General features: G+C 39.8%; 1 protein-coding gene across 1 annotated transcript; it reads right to left on the reverse strand.

Annotated features, from left to right (window-relative positions):
• Positions 1-1887: 1887 nt before the first annotated feature.
• Positions 1888-19319, reverse strand: wdr3 (WD repeat domain 3). Its single transcript, XM_059342847.1, is given in 28 exon segments — positions 1888-2196; positions 2290-2383; positions 3376-3504; positions 3598-3641; positions 3752-3802; positions 3982-4074; positions 4631-4696; positions 5400-5450; positions 5530-5664; positions 6171-6282; positions 6768-6868; positions 8104-8160; positions 8274-8412; positions 8722-8804; positions 8895-8996; positions 9827-9920; positions 10426-10656; positions 10753-10845; positions 11389-11489; positions 12280-12381; positions 12804-12872; positions 12874-12894; positions 13052-13147; positions 14695-14773; positions 16025-16143; positions 16397-16606; positions 17139-17340; positions 19039-19319. Coding segments are annotated over 27 exon segments (2802 nt in total). The 5' UTR covers positions 17313-17340; positions 19039-19319; the 3' UTR covers positions 1888-2040.
• Between the last annotated feature and the right edge of the window lie 2371 nt (positions 19320-21690).

Below are 21690 nucleotides of genomic sequence, written 5' to 3' on the forward strand. Positions count from 1 at the left end.
AAAAGAATCACTGTTAAGAAAACTTTTTTTAAATTTCAATATCTATATTATATAAAAATTGAATTGAATTGGACAGATCAAACAGTAATTGATATCTGATCCAGCTTTGTGTCAGTATTGGCCTGATATCAGTATGACATTAACCTCTTTCTGTGCCTATTTGATCCAGTTCAATGTGATTGACCAAACTGGTCAGGTCAGCACGCTGGATGTGCTGCTAAACCAGCACAAAGCTGACAGACGTAGATCGTCATACAGGCCTCATTTAAATACAAAGCTAAAAACAATCACATTAACCTGTATTTTTGAAAAGCTTTTTAGAACATTTTTAAAGCTTCTGTATATGATATTCAGAACCACTAGATGCCGCACTAGAACACCAGTAACTGAGACCAAAACAAAGCGTTGTCCACTTACTTCATCAGATTCACATGCAAGTGTGGCTAAAATATGGACATTGCTTAGGTTTCCTGCTGGTACCTTACCGCATAGGACCTAGATATCTTAAAGTAATCAAACTGTCCCTTTAATATTTAAATCTCATATGTAGAACCTCTAAATGTATACTAATTTGTCATAAATCAAGATGTTGCATACAAGACTTTAAGTTATTTGAGTGTTTGTTTTTCAGACGGGAATATCTTAAACAGAGCTGCAACTTGACGTAAACACTCACTGTAAACTAACTTTGTGGCCAAAAGTTTAAGAGAATGAGGCAGAAAATGCAATAACTTGCTAGTTACACTGGTGACTGAGAAAAGGCTGTAAAAAATCGCAGATGAGCAATAAAATCCGGACAGATAAGTGAGTGAGAGAAATGTTGTCACCATTTCATTTACGCTGCATGAGGGTTTGTGAAAAAGTGCAACACACCCAGATAATATTGCTGTGGGATTTCATACAGATTTGGCACGAGCAGTTTGAAAACACTGAACTATATCTCGTATTCTAACCTCTTTGAGTTCACTGAAATGTCACACAATTTTCTCGATGTTTGGCACAAGCTGGCAGATTCAAGACTGTTCCCTTAAAATCTCAGTTTGTGATGATTCATCTAAACTGCTGCTGGGTGCTAACGCAGTGGAAGTGTCAGAGTGCGGTCTGGGATTTTCCTGAAGAATTTTTAATTTTGGTAGGTGTGACATTTACAGCCTCCAGACCGAGTCCAGCCCCATAAAGTCCTGCTGCCCCCCCCCCCCCCCTTTTTTTAACAACCCTGTAAATACAGAGTTAATTTGTTTTTTGTCCGCCGTGAGATTAAAACATGAACAGTGAGCGAGAGGTGTTTTAAAAGGTTCATTTCATTATTCCACCAGCGCCCCACGGTCAGGAAATAAACACACTTGTGGAAAATTAAGTGTCTGATGTGGGTGTGAAACTTTTCTAAAGGTCACAGGATTAGAGGGGCCGGGCACTTTCAAAAACACGCTGAGATGAAAACTGAGAGGCAAGGTTTTCTCCCCCGCTATGAAATATGTTTACCACATCTACCCGGCCCCGGGACTATAAATCCAGGCAAAGTTACAAGGGCTGTAAAGTCGAGCTGCATCTCCCTGATTTCAGTGTGGACGGCTGCAGCGAGGCCAATGGGGATCAGGGGAGGTTTCTCCTCAGCGTTGTCACATCCAGGTGGTCTGGAGCTCAGGTAGTCTGACAGGTTGCCATGTCCAAAACCATCTTCTGTCTGGTTTAGAAATTGCTCCCTTTCGGCCTGCCGGGCAGAAACTAGCTTAAATCAAACCTGTCCTCTGTGTGGAAGTTTAATGTCTCCATTTAAGGCTCAACCTTATACGAATGTATTTTAAAGAGACCTGAAGCTGCTGCTGCGTTTCTCTCTCCAGTGCAGGATTTATTTGTTTTCAAAGCCCCCAATAAACCCTGAAGTACTGTGAGAAAAAGTCAGACAGTTTATTTGGGAAATGAAGCGTGCCGCTGAATAACAGTTAAATCCTACCAGGATTTCATAACGTACAAAAACCAAACAGCTGGGATGAGATGAGGAATTTTATACACAAACAGTGAAAAAAAGTCCATTATGATTCAAGCAATGGTCAGGATGGCTCGCTCTCTCTTCCTCCTCTTCTTCTTCTTCTCTGCCAGTTGTCCCGTGGCGTCTGCAAAGAACATCACGTCCTCTTTGCTCTCGAGCTCCCGCTGGAGGAACTGGAGCGCAGCACTGTTGAAGCCCATCACGTCCTGAGTCGCAGAGAAAGAAGAGATATGATGAGGACAAGGTGGCGAACACATTTTCTCTGTGACCAAATTCTCTTCTCTCTGGATGTTACTCACTCTGATCTGGCGCACTTTGGAGACAGTATTGGTCCGTAGCTCATCTATAACAGACAGCAGCATCTGGTTGCTGGAGATCTGACCAAAATGGATCCTAGAAAGAAACAGACAACAGTATCAACTTAGCCCAGAACTATATCGTCACCGTATTCACAAAACATCTTAAGGCTAAAAGTAGCTCTGACCTTGCTGATTTAGGAGTAACTCTTTAAAATTGCTGTGTCTAATGTTTTAGTCTAAGATTATTTCACAAGCGTTTTAGTGCTAAAACCAGCTCCTACATCTATAAAATAGTGGAAATAGTCCAGGGGACTCCTAAGTCCTAAGAGGAAATCACAATCAATCCTAAAATGTCTGCTGCCGGCAATCTGCCTCATAATCATATCAATATAGAAACCTTTCATAATACAGAGCTTTTAAAAAGCATTTATTTGTTATTTCCAGGCATATGTTTTACAATGCCTGTTTTTTTGGCTTTTGCAATTATCCAATCTCTGAAATTACCTCTAATAATGTTCTTCCTTTAACACACAAGTTGGGCAAGAAGTAAAAGCTGTTATTGTGGTCTTGCGTAGCTTGTGTTGTTGTGCATTGAACAATTCTTCTTGTGCATTACTCTTTTCTCTTTTTCTTTCCTCCTACTTTGTTGCTTTGACCGTTTGTGCTCTATGTGCAATTATTATTTTATTTACTGAATAATTTTATTTGAAATATTTGTTTTGTATATTTCAGTTTGCAAATATAACCCAAACTGTGAAATATTATCTTCAATTTTTTTTGTCATTTTTGGACAAAAAAAATAAGATGTCTGTACTGTGACAAACAAATTCCTCTCACATTGTTAAAAGGACAATATGCAATAACAAATCAGCTTGTATGTGCCATTATATTGTAATGAGCATGATTGCACGATGCACAGTAAACTATCTTTTAGTAGTTTTTAATTATTAATTTGTGTTTAATTGACAAAGATTCTCACCTCGCCCCATTTTCTGCTGCTCATTTTTCGCCAAACGCTTGACTCAAATATTTCATTTAACAACCAAAACATCCTTTTCTTTTTCCCACACAGGTGGAGGAGCTTACTTAAGGAGGAAGAAAAGGCAGCGGCAGATCAGCTCCACCTCCAGGCCCTGCTGGATGTAGCTGTTGAACAGCGTCAGCAGCTCAGGGATGTAAGGGAACGGTAAGACGAGCAGAGAAACTTCCAGCTCACTGAGGATCAGAGAAACACAAACCAGCTGATTGTGTTTATGTGCACAGAGCTGCAGAGGGTGATGAGTGAAACATTCTGTGGGTCTGTCTTACCTCGATCTGACCTTCTTTATGACGTCTAAAACGTAGCGGGACGGCTGAAAGAGACAAAGACAGACTGAGTAACCTGCAGCTGAAAACAACCTAAACACATGTAGGTTTACTGGAGGCGAAGGGAACATTTATTCTTCATCATTGTTCGACTCACTGAAACGTTTCCAAAGGCCACGAGGATAGGATTTGGTTTTGGTGGAGGAAGCTGCAAAACAACATCAGTTTGTTAAATCTTTTTTGATCAATCATAAAACTGACAAACATAAAAAAATAAGAACAAACACTATAAAGAAATTGAAAGAATGTTTTCCATATGCAGCCAAAAACAAGACGACAACAGGGTATTTGGGGCAACAACAGAGGAGATAAAAAGTTCAACTGTACCTCGTTGCCGGCTGTCTGACAGGCCAGTTTATACTCTTCCAGCTTCCTGTTTTCCTCTTTGTAAAGTTCCAGAGCCTCCATGATTCGCTCCGCCTGCAGGAAGAAATCACACGTCAGCAAAAAAACCTCAACAGAGAACATAAAAACTCAAAGCTGATTTGCAGCTTCTGCAGGCTGTAAAGACTATTGACCTGTTTTCCCTCATGAGGCACAGATAAATATGAAAGCAACTAGCTTTAGCCAATCACTGAAATATTTAAAAGAGAAACCTAAGTACATTTCAAACTGTGTAAATGACTAATAAGGACAACCAATTTTGATACTGGTTCAATAAAGAGCGATAACGCTGCAGTGTAATCACTCAGTTAAAGTACAGCCACTAAAAGTGCTTGTTTTTGCCACTGAGGCTCAAATTACACTTTGTCTGAAAACATCATGAAAAAGACCCTAAAGAGGAGTCATTTTGAAAACTAGTGACAGTGACTTGTGACTTAATACAGATGGTTTCACTCTAATGTCAATCTCTTCAACTGCAACCTTAAAAAAACATGGAAATAACTATAAAAATCTCTATAAATCTAAATATTAGCATCCAAAAACATCCAACAAGTACTACTAAGAATGAGAAAATATTGATGCTGCAACTCACAGCTTTAACTGTCTCGATGGTCTTCTTGGCGGCTGGTGCTGCTTCTCCTGGAGTCTCTCCAGGAACCTGAAGATAAAACAGGTTATTGCACCAGTTCAATTTAACACACAACAAGAATAACGTTTTAAAGGTTTAAACAAGAAACCCAACTGAATACTTGGTGCTGATATAATTTGCCAAATGACCAGGTAATTCCTTTAAACTGTTAGTTCAGTTTTTTTTTTGTGCTGAAAATGCACTCTGAACTAATGAGAGGACATGACCATAAAATACAGGGTTTAGATAAGATTTTTTTTTAAAAGATAAGATATTCCTTTATTAGTCCCAATGGAGAAATGTTCAGTGTTACAGCAGCAAATGTTAATAGTAAAAACATCAATAAAATTACAATTAATAGAAACAAGCAATATTAACAAGAACTATAAAAGTATTAACAATTCAGACAAAATAAATATAAAATTAGGAACAATAAATATAATATAGACAGACTCAACAGTTGTAATTGCACCATTACACAGAGAAAAATATATATATTGCACAAGGGTTGTTTTTTTAAACATATCAAAGTAAAGTTTGATCTGATGCAGCATTGGTTATTATAGATAATAAAAGCCAGATTGTGGCTTACACTAAAGGGACTGGAATCTGTTTTTCACCCCTCACCAGCCCCAAAGTCTCAGCCATCGCTCACTTCTAAAGGTGTTAAACTTTATCTGTCAATTATCTGTAATATCTGGTAAAAAGTATAAAGACGGTGACAATGACTCACCACTGGCTCGTCTCCTTTGGCCAAGCTCTCCTCAAACTCTGCTTCTCGCTCCTGTAAATAAGAATAATTTAGAGACAAACAAACTGTTTATGTGTCTGAATGATTGTCAGATCTGTCTCCTCTGCCTCACCATTTCCCGTTCCTCCTCCAGGATGATGGGCTCTCTCGTCCTCTCCCAGAGACGCAGGGATTTGTCGTGGGACGCTGATACGATGTGGTCGCCGTTGGGGCTGATGGTCAGACACCAAACCTCCCGGTGATGACCCTGAGAGGAAGAGAGAGCAGCCACATGTCAGCCTGGAGCTTCAGTCTTGGTACAGAGGGAGAACTGTGAAAATTATGTGTGTAGTCCTTTTTCCAGATTTTAACTGAATATATGTCACAATGGATTACTGAATTATTGAACCTTGCTTATTTTATTTTTATGAATCATGATTAAAAACTGTAGTGGAAGCAAAAATTTAATATTAGCTTTTAAAATACGGTGCAACAGAAGTATAAAGTAGCAAGAAAATGTACTTATTTACACTCCGCCACTGCTTTTAACTTCAAATAATTTAGCAGAAACCCCAAACCAACAACACAAGTGACCCAGAAATAATTTGTGCTAAATGCACATAATCTAGTTTTTGACAAATCTGGTTTACAGCTGACAGACGAGGTGTGGTCAGTATTTCATTTCAGCATGTGAGATGTGAAATAAGTCTGCCAGAGGAGCTGTAATCTAAGCCACCGGGCGGCAAATATAAAGAGTTCAGAGCAGAGTGTCACCTCCAGCGTCTGGATGTGCTCAAACTTGTCGGCGTCCCACTGTTTGATCTTCTTGTCCTTCCCCGCTGTGAAGAACAGATGAGTCTTTGGGACGAACTGGAGGAACATGACGCTGTGGAGAAGAAACAGAGAGAGAGAGAAGAGAGTCAGTGAAGTGAAGTGAAGTGAAGAGGGAAAATAGGGATTAAAAAAAGAAAGAAAGCAGGAAAATTGGGAAATAATGATAGGGACGAGGTACAGATAGGTAAAGAGGTAAAGATACAAAGAAAGACAGAAAAATAATGAGCACAAAAAAGCCGAAACTAAAGCCAAAACAAAATTAATTGAATGAGAAGAGAACATGAAAAATGCCAGGAACAAAAAGTGAGAAGATTCATGAGAAAACAGATGAGCGGCGAGATGAAAGAGCAGCTGGTGTGAAGTCACAGGGCAGTCCGAGTTAACCCAGTCCCTGACCACAACAGATGAAGTCACAGCTGGAAACTCTACGGCCTGGAAGATGATTTCATCAGCACATATCTGATAATAAAAAACCTGTCTTTTGTTCCATGAACACATGACAAACATTTGGTTTGGACCCGTGTTGTCGGGCGTTACCTGTCGTCATGAGCAAACATGGAGCGGTGACAGTCCCCGAAGTCCAGACCCCAGATCTTCACGTTCCTGTCGGCAGAGCCGGTGGCGATGAGCGTATTATCCTGCAGAAACACGAGGTCAGAGTCAAGTCGACCAAAGTCAGTTACACAAAGTGGTACAAACACACGACAAAGAGGAGATGAACAGCAAAACTACTGGTTGACCGTCAATCGTTTTATAATGCTCATGTCATGTTTTTCTTATTTTTTATAGTTTTGTATATTTTTAAATGTTTTTAGTATGCTGACTTTTTCATAATTTCTATTTAAATTAATAAAGTACTTGCCTTAATCTATATCTATATTTTATTAATTTGTTTGTGCTTTTACACCAATACACCACAACAAATTCCTTTTCTGTGAAAATTTACTTGGCAATAAAAACAATTCTGATAGTGAGTTTTGTTGAACATAAACAACATTTTTTTAACATTGTTATCCGTGTTGTCTCAGTTTGCTTAAGTACATCTTTCAGTGAAAATGTATCAAATAAAAAATGTCTGATAGGAAATCAAAAACTAAACTTTAAAAACATTTTTTTTTAATTTAAAAAAGCGAAAGAAGTTAAAATAAATGGTTTTATTGCACTGAACAACAGCATTTAGAGCAGCATCTCTTTGTTTCTGAGAAAAAACAAAAACTTGAAACTTAAACATAAATTGAAATTAAAAAAAGGTATACCAGTGGCCTTCCCTGGTGTAATCTCAGTGTAATAATAAATAAATATTGTCCTTGTGAGTATCTGCATCGTCATCATTAATCGTCCGATTAAAAGCTCTATAATTAATCAAAATTGCATCTTACTCAACACTAAGAAGAAATCAAAACAGGCTGCACAAATGTGGAAAATAGAGCTATAACCATTAGAAAAGGTAGCAATACTTTGATCAACAGAAAACAACTATTTAGGCAATCAGTTTTTGTTATTTTTCATGTAAAAAAAACTCAAGAAATGTGATATTTCAAGGTTCTAAATTGTGATTATTTGCTGCTTTCCTTGTTCTCACATACATACATATAAAGTTGAAAAGGTGGCAAAACAAAAAACACAGCATCAAAATCCTGCTTCAAATATTCCCAGTTTTCCTGAAGCTTTCTAGCATTCTGACGAGTCGTCTGGTTAGAGTTCAGTGATAAGCACAGTGTTGTATGGATGCAACAAAACTTTGGTTTGTTTAAGAGAAAACTCCACATGGCTCCTTTAAGGATGAACAGATGTGCAAAATGTTGCAAAATATATTGATTAGAACATTTCATACTGAGGCCATAAAGCAGCTGACAGTGACGAGAGAACTCACATGTGAGATGTCGAGACAAAGAACAGGCAGCTTGTGTCCGTATAGAGACAAGAAGAACTGAAGCAGAGAGAGAGAAATGATCAGTTAGAACATCACACTATTAATTAACATAATTAATACACTGAATATATGATAACTATCTTATTTGTGCAATGTAATGTCGGGTTCACCTTCAATGTGTCTGTGTAGAAGACTTTGACCGTGCAGTCCAACAGAGAGACGGCCAGCAGTCTGTGGTCCGGAGAAAACTTCACACACAAGACGTCTTCCTCCAGCTGCAGAGTGCGTGTGTGCTTCACTGTCAGCCTCCTACACACACACACCACACACCACACACACACACACACACACACACACACACACACACACACACACACACACACACACACACACACACACACACACACACACACACACACACACAATATCAAATATGAGTCACTTTTCAAGTTTTGTTTTTTTTGTGCTCAACTGTGACTTTAGAGCAACTAGCTCTTTGTAAAAGCTGAACTAAAGAATACAAAATTAAAGCTTTGTCCGAGGGGACACAATTTTAAGGCGTGTGTTGTAGTTGAATGCTGTATTTGGGGTGTAAGGAAATATGAGGTGCTGACTTACTTTTGTCCCGTCCCTTCATCCTTTACCAGCTCAAAGTCCCAGAACTTCACCGTCTTATCTGCACTTCCTGTGACAATCCCTCTCTACAGGAACAACACACAAGACAAATAGGAAAGCACCTACAACTAAAATAAATATTAAGAATATTAAGTGAAATAGTAAGACAGGTTTACTTGGTCTGGGGCCAGGCACAGGGACCACAGAGCTCCATTGTGGGCGTCCACAGTCTCCAGGAGGCTTCCTGAGGCCAACTCAAAGATCTGCAGCTTCCCACTCTGACAGGACAACAAACACAAAACATTACCAGGAAAGACATTTACACAACCCTGTCCTCTTGTCCCATAAAAGTTCTTAAATACATGAAATGCAAAACTGACTTGCAACCCCCTGAACCCCAAGTAGTTTCAGGGTGCTTTTTCCTATCAAAATGTACTTACTGTAAACTAATTCTTCACTGCAATATATAAATCTATAAGTCCTGCTCTATGGAATCAGAACAATCCTGGCTAGAAGTGGGAACAACACGATTTCTTTGACAAATAATGGGAAAAATATAATCTATATATACAACTTTATTTCAAGGGGCCAGACAATGTGGTAGCTCCAAATACTATGCATATTGAACTATTTACATTTTTACAACTTCTCCTCTCCTCTCTGCTGTGACTTCACGGTTGCACTGCGGATCGCAAAATGTAATGTCTTTTATAGCACCTGGTTGCTGCAAAAAATTTATGTTTGGCAAAATTTTAAACAGGGCATGTAGAATAATGTTTTTTTTTTTTTTTATTTATTTATTTTTTACACTTGGATTTGGTGATTTTTCCTCAAGGAAGTGTTTGTAGCACATGATTTGTTCAAGGATTGTCAGAAATGTGAAATTCTGCCAATAATTTCAGTTTTTACAGGTTCTGGCTTTGATTAATGGTGTAATTTTTGTGAGTTTTTCCTCCAGGGTTCAGAGGGTTAAACAGCAGCAAATTGATAGAACGTTTAAATCTATGCCGATGAATAAACCAACTATCAGAACTTTTTCTCCAACAGTCTGATGGACTTTTACACCATGTTTCAGTGTGTCTAAGTGAGTTGGCGTGCATCCACATACCTTTGTTCCCAGGATGATCTGTCTGTCTCCAGGCACAAAGAGTGAGCAGAGGGAATATTCACAGGCCATGGTGCGGATCACCTGCAGAGTTGATCTGTAACAGCGGGCAGTACATCCTGTCAGACCACCACTCAGCTGTGGCCATTTTGTTTTTTTTGGAGGACAACTTTATTTTTATTTACATAACAAGAAAAGGTCAAACAAATTAAACAGAAAATAAGGTAAATAATTAAAAAAATAAAGAGTAGATATTTACAACACCAGTTGTTGTTAACGTTGATTTCTGATAGTTAATAGGTATGAGGAGGGTTATTGTGTGGCCATACATGTATGCTGATAAGCAAATCAGCAGACAGACAGACAGACAGACAGACAGACCAATGGGGGAATTTTATGTAAATGCTACAGATGCGTATGTGTGTGTGTGAGTGTGTGTGTACTTTGTATTTATAAGTGTTTGTATATATGTGGGGACATTTCAGGGGGGGAGAAAGGGTGTGTTGCAAAGTTATGTGGAATTGGGATCAGGCATTTGTAGAGGTGAATTTTTTAATAAATGCTGTGACCAGTTTTATCACATTCTTTAAAAGACTTTTCACCTGTTCCAGACTTTGACAGTGTCCCCCGAGGCGGAGAGGACAGCCAGGTTGTCTGAGCTGAAGGCCAGCGTGCGTACGTCGGTGCGGTGGCCTCCCAGCGTGAGGCGAGCCGTCTTATTGGCTGCGGGAGTCTTATCTGAACTCTTCAGGCTGTAAGTCTCCACGGTGTTGTTCTGCAGCAGCAGCGCCACCTTCAGCTCTCCGCCTGCACACGACAGGACGTCCACCCATCTGAGAGGACACGTGTGAGAGGAGTTAGAGAGTTAATATGTCTGTTGGACACAAGTTCTCCTCTCTAACCTCTGAGCTGTTCGGCTGCACGCTGACCTGATCTTGGAGGAGGCCTTGAGGTTGGTCAGTCTGAGGATCTCGTCCTTCAGCGTCCTCTCCACCACCTCCTCGCCTGCATCCTCCTGAGCTCTACAGCAGGGGGCAGCAACACCACAAGGTTCAGCATGAAACTACTGCACGCACAGTACAGTAAAGCAGTATTCAATGTGGTAGAAGTTGGTGCAATGGCAGGTAAAGTACCTTCAATACTAATATACAGTGTATAAACAATAGAGCATGAGGTGGGACAACATGTAAAGCTTCCTAATGAATTAATCAAGAAATAACTGTCTAGCGCGGGCTTTAGATGTGGCAATGTGCTCATATTATTGTAGTGTATTGGCAGTGACTAGGGAGGGATTATTTTACATATGAAGATTTTATCTGTTTGTTACATTTTCCTTCTTTTCTGTATATCGTTACATTTGGTTGTTTTTTTTGTTTTTGTTTTCTGTGTTTTGTTTCTCTTTAAGTTATATTACCCAATCCATATCTATCTGGACACATTGGTGCTAATTGTTGTACTCATGTCTACCTCATGTCTTTGTAATTACCATTCAGCATTGCACTTTTGATATACTGAAAATCCTTCAATAAACAGATTTTGATTTAAAAAGAGATAACTGTCTTTACTTTGCTGCCTTCTTTTTGGCTTTCTTCAGCTTCTTCGTCATCTTCTTCTGCACTTCTTCCTCTGACAGCACAGTGAAGAGCTCCAGCACCGAGTCATTACCCTGATGATGAAGGAGGGAGAGAAACACCGAGTACAGCATTAATTATCTTTATACAAAATATCAATAATGTATTTGAAAGTCACAAAATCTGATAAACACAAAGCACACAGATGCATAAAATACAACTAAACAACAATATAGAAATCTCTGTGACTCCAGTTTTAGAGTCCTGACACATAAAACTAACAATCTGTCATTTTGCCTCATGCTAATTAAACACACTGTTAAAACTACAGCTGACAAACAGCTGAACACCCACAAGCATTTTCGTTCTGCTCGAGCCTGCATGAGAGGAAATAACTTGTCAGTAAACAGTGTCACCAATCAAAAAACATTAACAAAAATAAACAAGGCTACAAACAAATTTCACGCCACCATGTGGTCGCAATATAAACTAATTATAAAACAAGCTGAATCTGTAAAGCGCCTCTTTGATTTGCACTGTGGTGTCATGGTTGTGGGCAGGAAAAATGCAAAAAAAGAGTGGAAACCAAACTAAATGATCCAAAGCGGTAATTCAGGAGGCCCTGATGATCGTCTACCAGAGCCAACTGTGTAGGGAGAGAGACAATACCAGAGCCAACTGTGTAGGGAGAGAGACAACCCATAAAGAACTCTGATCTTAAATGTCACTTTAGGCCTTGTTTTTAAAAAAAAGTAACATTCATCGGTGAATTTTATCCATGCTTTATTGTGGCTGTGAAGAGATGAGCGGCCCTTTCCCGAACAAGAACATCTTCAATAAATTCACAGATTTTTACGATCTTTCACAGGGAACAGGATGACTCACATGGCAGGCGATGACTCGGGCCTTGGTGTCGGCTGTCAGCGAGACGACTCGGTCTCGTGCTTCTCTCAGGATCGAGCCGGCTTTGTGACAGCTCAGGATCCGCTGAGAGAGAGAGAGAAGAGAGGAGAGAGAGAGAGAGAGAGAGATGAGAGAGAGAGAGGAGAGAGAGATGAGAGAAGAGAGAGAGGAGAGAGGAGAGAGAGAGAGAGAGAGAGAGAGAGAGAGAGAGAGAGAGAGGAGAGGAGAGAGAGAGAGAGAGAGAGAGGAAAGAGAGAGAGAGAGAGATGAGAGAGAGAGAGAGAGAGAGAGAGAGAGAGAGAGAGAGAGAGAGAGAGAGAGAGGACAACGTTTGAAACCAAGCAGAAGAAAAAAAATCTTTCTGAAATGTGATGGTACACTTTAAATTGAATCCTTTTCTCCCTCTGAAGACTAACATTACTTGATGAGGAATAGTTTTGTGGTAAAACATGATACATCCATGTAATCATCAATATGTAACGTCATCACAGCATTAACCCTCGTACCTCCTCAGGACTTTCATCCAACGTGTCTTCATCATCGTCATCCAGCAGAGTTTTCCCTTTCTTCACCTTCCGGCTCACCCTCTGCTTTCTCCTGAGCAGCAGACAGACAGACAGAGAGAGATACTTTTACAACAGCTGAGGCAAGGAAGTATCACTTTGTTCTTTATTCATCTGTTTTAGAAACTTTCTATAGAAATCATTTAGAGGGAGGAGAAAAAAAAACTGTGTGCAGCCGTGTTGTTGGTCACCTCCTGCAGGTAGTTGATGTCCCAGGCTCGGAGCTCGCTGTCTGCTGAGCCTGTTAGCAGCCTGTTCTCCTGGTTCAGCAGCACCATGCCCCACACCTGACACACAGAGAAATGAACACAGTCACAAAGATTCATCTCATTCATCCAGGTAGGACGATAATCCATCATTCCATCCTCTTTAAAGATCAAAGAAACATCTGTAAACATCATATTGTCACAAATCTTAAATATCATATATTTCTAATAACAAACCAAACAGTGAATATAATGTCAATACTGTATGTTCAGTATCAGTCAATATCTGACTATTTACATAAAGAACAAACACGAATAAACAGATCGCTAACACCATTTCTAAATCGCCCAGGCCAAGCAGTGTTTTCTGCATTGTATTGTGTAAAATAAGTTTTCATATCAGTGAGTATCAGACAACATATACGCTGACGCCTGGATTCCACTGGATGCATAACGACTCCGACAGGGGTCTGTCCGCAACGGCTGCGTATCTACGCAGTCCGTCAACACCCACCGGATCCGTCTGTGTCGGAGCTGTTGCGGACAGCAGAGTCCCGAGGACGCACGAGATCTCGCGAATTCACGCCTAATCAATTGATATAACTGGAAGATCATCAACATCTCCTCGTTAATGACTGGAGACAAATCCAGCGACTCCGTCTTAACGAGCGCTAACGAGGTCGGCCGGCTTGTTAACGAGCTGCATCAAAATTTAACAATTTGACCATACATGGTTCACCCATAAATAAACGTTTTGACCTCCTCTTGTTTCTAAATCTTTGTGATCGAGTGTTGCTGCAAATAATAACTTGAGAATATTCAGCGCCTTATCTTACACCCAGTGCAAATCGAGTGCTGCTAGTTTCAGATTGACGTCTCTGTTGTTTTCACGCCCAGCAGCACCCACAGTGTATAGTCAGCAAACACACCCATGGGTTTGCTGCTTTTACAGTTTGGTCAGGCTCATTGGTGGTGCACTGCTCTATTTTCCTGTTATTTACATTTCTGTGAAACAGGTTGCTGGTGAATTTGCTCATATGTGGCCAAGAAGTTGTTGGTGGGACAGAGAAAAGGGACTCGAAGCAGGCAGAAAACCACTTTGCAGAATCTGCCATTTAACTATCAATAAGGGAGGTGACCCTGATTGGTTTAATTCATGTTACACAGAAAACCCCTATGCATAATTAAGAGACTAAATACAGCCCCTTTGCATCTTACGTCTTACTTTGAGACAAGATCGTGTGCTGTGTAGCTTCCAATAGTAAGTTGGACACGCCCCCTAATGCCTTTGCACTGTGCACTTTAGACCGTACTATAGATCATTTAAACGGGACCCACAGTCGCAGTGATCCAATTATCACTCAGCTGAATGAATCAATCTGCCTCGTGTGTCTAATGTCAACAACAGCTGGAACACAATCACATTACCTTCACAGATAAAACTCAGGAGACTGAAACTGAACCCGCTCTTCATTGAATGGAGAAATGAGAGTACACTAGTTATGTTCACATGTTCTGGCCTTTTATTTAACATGATGTGAGCCTGATAGAATAACCCTGTTGATCCTCATTCATCTCATGTGGTTGTTGTGTTGTGTACTTTAAGTTACTGCACCTCAGTCACTCACCTCACTGCGATGGCCCACCATGGTCTTGAAGCAGTGCTGCGTGTCCAGGTCCCACCACTTCACAAAACTGTCCTTGGAGCTACACAGCAGGAGAAACATCACATTACATACATGTTTACAAACAGAAAAAACTGTTTCAGAAGACAGTCTGGTTACATTAAAGGCAGGTGAAGTCATGTAAACTCACAGACGCTTTATTTACTGTTGCTGTTTGTTCAATGATAACAGGGAATTAGATTATGACACATTCATATAAAGTGAATGTGAAAGTCTGAGTAGAAAAAATGTGCTCGTTTGCCAAAAGTAAATGAGGTCAAAAACACAGATGGTGTAAAAAAATCGCAGCCAACTGCCCTAAAGCTCTCGTTTTCATCTGTGAATATGAGGCTCTTCACAATATGGCAGGAGGAATTACTTCACAACAGTTACTCAAAGTGACACAAAAACTGCGATTCTACTAGTTTTTATTTAGACACATAACATGACAAGTTTCCCTTTTTCAAAGTTGCATCTCATCAGATAATGTTAGTGTCCAAGGAGCTGCTGCATGAACGAGTGTCAAGTAAAATACTGAACCACCACAGGATTTTTAGGAGCAAAAATCAAGCACTTTCAAGGGACCTTAACCAAAAATGTGCAGACTCACAAAGACTCAATGATCACATCTAAATCTCAAGCAACCAATGTTTATTTTACCAGAAGTTCATCTCACATTTTAACAAACTAACACAAACAAACTGAAAGATCGATTGCAGCAGTGGACGACAACTCCTGTGTTCTGTGAGGTAAAATTAGTCAGGTGGACGGTGGACGGTGGCTGCAGCAAAATGAATTTTAGCTACCTAAAAAAACAAACAATATCAGTTAAAGTGTGCGTTATATTTAGAATATTTTCACTGCTTTACCTTGCTGTCAGACAGTCCTTTATGACGGGGTCATTTTACCTCGCAGACAACTAGAGTGACTGCTCTGACGTTACTGCCACGTCGTTCAGTTATTGTGTGACTGTCGGATCTGAATTAACATGACTTTCACAGCAGAAACGTAATATTCAACGCTGTGGTTATCAAACTTATAACAGATGCTGTTTTCCTCAACTAATGACAGTTATTTACATCACTGCTATTTGCTCGGGTTCAGTGGGCATCTCCTTTCAAGAAACCTGTACAACCAGAACAAAGCTGGAGTCGGCCTTTAACAAATAAACTTGACCGCTGTCAGACATCACAACTGAGGACACCGTGGACATAACTGGTCTCTCTTTCGTGTCCGCAATAAGTAATCGTCAATATTGTGACAATGTGTTTGTAAAAGGTAAAATGTGTGTTACCTGGTGACCAGGACGTTCTTGTCTTTGAGGAACAGCGTCTGTGTGATGACGTCTTTGTGTCCTCTCAGCCTGTAGAGTCCGGACTCGTTGATGATGTCCCACACCACCACATCTGTGTCCTGCAGAGGAGGAAAAGGTAACAACATGTTTAACACAGGCTGCAGCACAAAAACGCTCAAATTGGAATTAGATTTATTAGGTCAAATCTAGAAACACAATTAAATACATTGTTGCATATTTGAGACCAAATAAAGTCCCTTAACCATGTAAAAGCAAATTCATTTTCTAAATGTTAACACCTGCTGCTAGGGTTAAACTGCACTTGTGTAATTACATCTTCATCTTCTCTCAAACGAAACCCTCCTGACTCACCCTGGAGCCGGTAACGAGGCGTGCTCCGAGCGTGTCGTACTGCATGACGCTGACTGCCGTCTTGTGGCCGTTGAAGGAGACGTTGCTCTCGCCGTTCAGCAGGCTGAAGATTCGCACGGCGCCATCCTCGTAGCCAACGGCGATGTGGATGCCATCTGGCGACGGGCAGAGGAAGGTCACCTCGTGTTTCTGACCCTGCAGGATCAGGACCTGGACAGAGAGGCGGACACTGGGATTAACACATTTAGGCCTAAAAACGCATGGAAAAAATGCCTGTAAAACCTCTGGGCCATTTTAAAATAACCCCCTAACACCTGAAGTTTTTCTGGAAATTCAACAGAAGTGTCAATGCCTACTAAATAATAGATTTTTCAGCCTCTGTAGCAGATAGAAATGAAATTCAAAAAGTATTTGAGAGCTTATAGCTGTTATATCTGAGCTCCCTCCGCTATAGTCGTCTTCCGCCTTGATTTGAGTTCTGGAAAAGTCCCATGATGCATTGCGACACTCCCACATGTATTTTGATGCATTTCATTGGCCAAGAGACCGAAAATAGGTGGAAAAAAATACAATACTACAAAACGACGTATCCGCTTTCCCTGCTTTAATGGTAGAATAACGCAACAGCGCCCCGGCTTTAATGGTAGAAATGCGGTAATGCTTTCCTGGATTAAATGGGTTAAATCTGGATTTGAGAGACCCGAACCCGTCTTCCTCTGCATTAAACGCATCAAGATCTCACCTTCTCTCCTTTGCGGACGTCCCAGATGAAGACGTGTTCACATGCAGCCACAGCAACGTAGCGCCCCCTCTCTCCGCCTCGCTGCGTCACATAAGCAATGTTTGCTTTTTGGCTCCCAATGACTCCAAACACTGCGCTGGCAGCGTAGCGCAGGTACTGCTTGGTCAGACCCATGACCGGCAGCCTTGAGTGATGCTGAATCCTGTTTCTCAAAAACAAACGACTTTGATTCATCACAACATAAAAACCTAAACAGTAGAATTAATAAACTACTTCTTCTAACTCTAATATATCAATAACTTAAGTTTCCTTACAAAACAAACATGTTCTGTAATATTTTGAAAAATTAGCTTATTATCCAAAATTCTTCCACACTAAACTGGGGGAAAAGATTATCATTATTATTATTTTTATTATTATTTTTATTACTAATATTATTATTATAAGTATGGCTCTGTTAATGGGAGACATCACCAGGTTGAAACATGAAACTTTTGGGGAACTGACTACAAAACTGGAAGCACACTATTGCCTTAATTATCATTTTATGCTGAAGCTACAGATTATTTATGATTTTACTGTGTATAAAAATACTTATAAGTTGATTATGGTGAATTTCTATTTTCATGTTGCTACTTATTAAAATTTGAATTACTTTTTAATTGATTTGTCTTTATTTAAGCAGGAGGATCTTATGATTTTATGACTATTTTATTTAAGATTTGTATATTTTCACACTAAAAAGAACATGTCCCATTTGCACTGCAACAAAAATGTACCCACAGAGAATCAGTGTCTTCCAGCATTACAGATCTAAACTGATAGCGCATATAATTTACATTACAATATTATGTAAGACAATAACACACTGACACAATTAATTAAACTCCTCACAACATACAAGCATCAGGCACAGGAACTGTACTTGAGTCAAACTTGATGTGTTCTTTACTTTATAGGTACTTTATTTGAGAATTTCCATTTTATGCTAAATCATAATTTTATTCAACTACATTTTGGAGGCAAATATTGTATTTTTTCACTGCACTACATTTATTTAACAGCTTTAGTTAGGCTACTTAAGTTGCAAACAGAAATCAACTAATGAATTATAATGTATTATTATAGCTTAGGCTACAGATAATAATATAATATATAAATTAAGAATAATACATTTATATAATATGTTATTATGAAATAAACCGTTGTGCATAATGCGTACTGTACTTTAAGTATATTTTGATCTAATAGTGTTGTGCTTATACATAAATACGATTATAGATGCAGGACTTTTACTTGCACCAGAGTATTTTTACACTGTTTTATTACTACTATTTCCTAAATAAAAGATCTGAGTACTTCTTTCAACACTGACCATGATGCAGACACTAAAACTATGTATAATGTGTCTGAAATAGTTCATAGTGAGTGTTTTGTGCTTTTAATCTCCGCTGGTGTCACTTTAATATTATTTCAGGTTTTCTGTCTCTTGTCGGCAGCTAATGTTTCTATATTCTGTTTTTAAATTAGCTATAATTAACGTAAAGGTTAACTTGTAGTCGATTTGTAGCTATGAAAACGCATGCTAGTCTGTTTAGTCGGAGAAGCGTTGTTTTGGAACAAGACACAGTCCGAGTGGGCGGGGATAAGCGCTTATAACTAACAAATTAACCCAGCACACAGCAAACCCCGCCCACCTAGCGAGCTCTGTACAATAAATCGAGTGCGCCTAATCGGGACACACCGCTGACTCCTGAACCCACGTGGTGAAGATTAGGGGTTAATGTCACTCGTACAAACTGATATAATGTAGACTTATGTCTGTTTATCTTCACCAACAACTTAACATTTATTCCTTTAACGTAAAGTTTGTTAATGTTGTGTTATTTTGTCCTCTTACCTCTGAAGCGCGGCTGTTAGCTTCACTGTGTTGTTTCCTGCACTGCTGCTTCAGACCCGATTAGCCGATCACAGATTGATACGAACACTTAAAGATATTTCTGATCATGCAAACCAGCATTAAATAGGTATTTACATCCGTTACGTAAATTAAAGTATTAAAACAACACTATTAAAACTACAAAAAAATAGTTTGTGCATTCAAAATGTTACTTAACTATTTAAAAACAATCCGTAAAATTAAACTAAAGTAATGAAAATAAAAGCACTTTATGCAGAAAAATGTGCCTTGTGATTATATTCTATCACCACATTATTATTACTCATGCACTAATGTAAAACCAGGATTTAACTTGTTGGCTACAACTTGGTTGAAGTGAACTATTAACAGAGAATTATTTTCTTTAAAGATTTTTCTTATTCTTTTATTTATCTATTCGTTCAGTTTTTAAAAGAATCTGAATCCTCGTTAAAATGACCCCAAAGTGACACCTTTAAAATATTAACTACCAGTCCTCGCCACAAAATAATGAATCTATTTTTCAAGAATTAAAAGGAACATTTTCCGATTCAGACATTTTTTTGTTACTTTCTCCATTAATCAAATGATTGTGTGGTTGTTTTAATTCTGAAAAAGGGAGAAATTGTCCAGTAAATATACTTTAATGTCCGCATGTACTGTTAAAAAGTTGTTGGGTTTTTTTGCTCGATTGTTCTCGATCTGTTGCTTGCTTCTGTCTGCCTCAACAGAATCACACAGTTGACAGGACGGTTGTCGAAGATTTTACTTCTTGTAAACAAACCACATAATAACGCTCAGATCTTGTTGCATATAATATTTTAATTTATTTTATCAATGGTCCTAGATGTTTATTTCACAGAATACATTGCAGCGACTACACACAGGATCTTAAATAACCACAGCGGAAGTGTTTTTCATTATAAGTCAGCTGATTAGAAACTGAAGAAAGACGTCAAGTGAAAGGTAACAAACCGCAACAGAGTCGGAAGTTTGCGCGTTCGGGTAATACAAAATAAAAGCGTGTGATATAAGGACATGACTATGGGACTATAAGGCGAAGGCTGCTATATGAAACATGCCTTGATGTTATGGTATACTGATCATACATTGATAAATAAATACATACAAATACAATTAATAACAATCATCAGGGTCTCAAATCTCAGAAATATTTTTTGCTTATTACCACCTCAGTTTTTTTAAGGCTATTTATATTAATGTAGGTGCAGTATTTGGATGTAGAAGGGAAGCCAAAACTGAGTAGTAGTTTGAAAACAACATATGCCTATCTGTGGATATCGGACTTTATCAATGAGGTTAAATAAGTAGATGTTATTTAAAGAAGATTTAACCAGGGGTTGTTTTTTTTTTTAATTGTTCTTGGAAAATCATATCAGACACAAATTGTGAAGACAAAGAGTGAGTCGATTGCTCACTTCATGGCTAGACCCTCCACCATGGAGTACCTCGTCTCCCGGTCCATGAGCTTGCGGCTAAGGAAGAGAAGTGGCCGTCTTCCTCCTCCATCTGTCTCCTGCAATAACTCTGCTCTGAGGCCAACCCCAGAGGCATCCGTCTGCAGTATGAATGGCTTGGAAAAGTCGGGGCTGTGGAGCACTGAGTCCTTTGCGATTGCACTCTTCAGATCACTGAATGCTCTGTCACAGTCCTCAGTCCATCTGACCTTATTTGGCGGAGCGGAGGCCTTAGTGAGGTGTGTGAGGATGACTGCCCTTTCGGAAAAGCGTAGGATGAACTTGCTGTACCCCCGTGGATCCAGCAGGGCTCTTATCTCCCTCTGCTGGTCAGGTTGGAGATGGGACACATCCATCTGATTTGGGTCTTGGTTGGAAAAGATTGCTCTCTCTCCTCCTCTTCGTCCAGAGCATGGATGAGGAGGTGCTGTTGGACAGGCTGCTGGACCTCCTTCAGCAAGTTCATGTGAAAGTTCTGGTATTTCTTCCCTTTATCAGGCATGAACAGTAGGTAACCCTACCCAGGCACCTTGTGATCTGGTAGGGTCCCTGCCATCTTGCCAACAGTTTACTGTCACTTGTAGGAAGCAACAGCAACACCTTCTGACCTGGCTCAAAAGACCTGTCTCTGGCAGAAGACCTTCCTGTCGTACCAGGTCTTCTGCTACTTTCATGTGCTCCTGTGCCAGAGCAGTAATCTGTACAAGTCTCTGTCTCATCTTGACCACGTAGGACACAACGTTCTCCGCCTCTGCAACTGGATCCTCCCAATGCTCCTTCAAGAGGTCCAGCGGCCCCCTCACCTGGCGACCGTAGAGCAGCTCAAAGGGTGAGAATCCCGTTGATGCCTGTGAACAGCAGGTATGGCAGCCATAGGTCCCAATCAGAGCCTGTGTGGGACACAAACTTGCGCAGCCTGTTCTTGAGAGTTTGGTTGAATCTCTCAACCATAACGTCTGTCTGGGGATGGTATGGAGTGGTCTTAATACCCCTAACCCCCTAACAGCTCATAAACCTGCTGTAATTGTTTTGACAGGAAGTTTGTGCCACAGTCTGTGAGGACCTCCCTAGGTATGCCTTAGGTTGTCCCTAGACGTTTTTATTATTGTCTCTGCACCTTAATCTCCTCCCTTAGCTGTTTTCTTTAATGTACTTT

Source organism: Centropristis striata, chromosome 10, assembly GCF_030273125.1.
Source record: "Centropristis striata isolate RG_2023a ecotype Rhode Island chromosome 10, C.striata_1.0, whole genome shotgun sequence".
NCBI classification, from domain to species: domain Eukaryota; kingdom Metazoa; phylum Chordata; class Actinopteri; order Perciformes; family Serranidae; genus Centropristis; species Centropristis striata.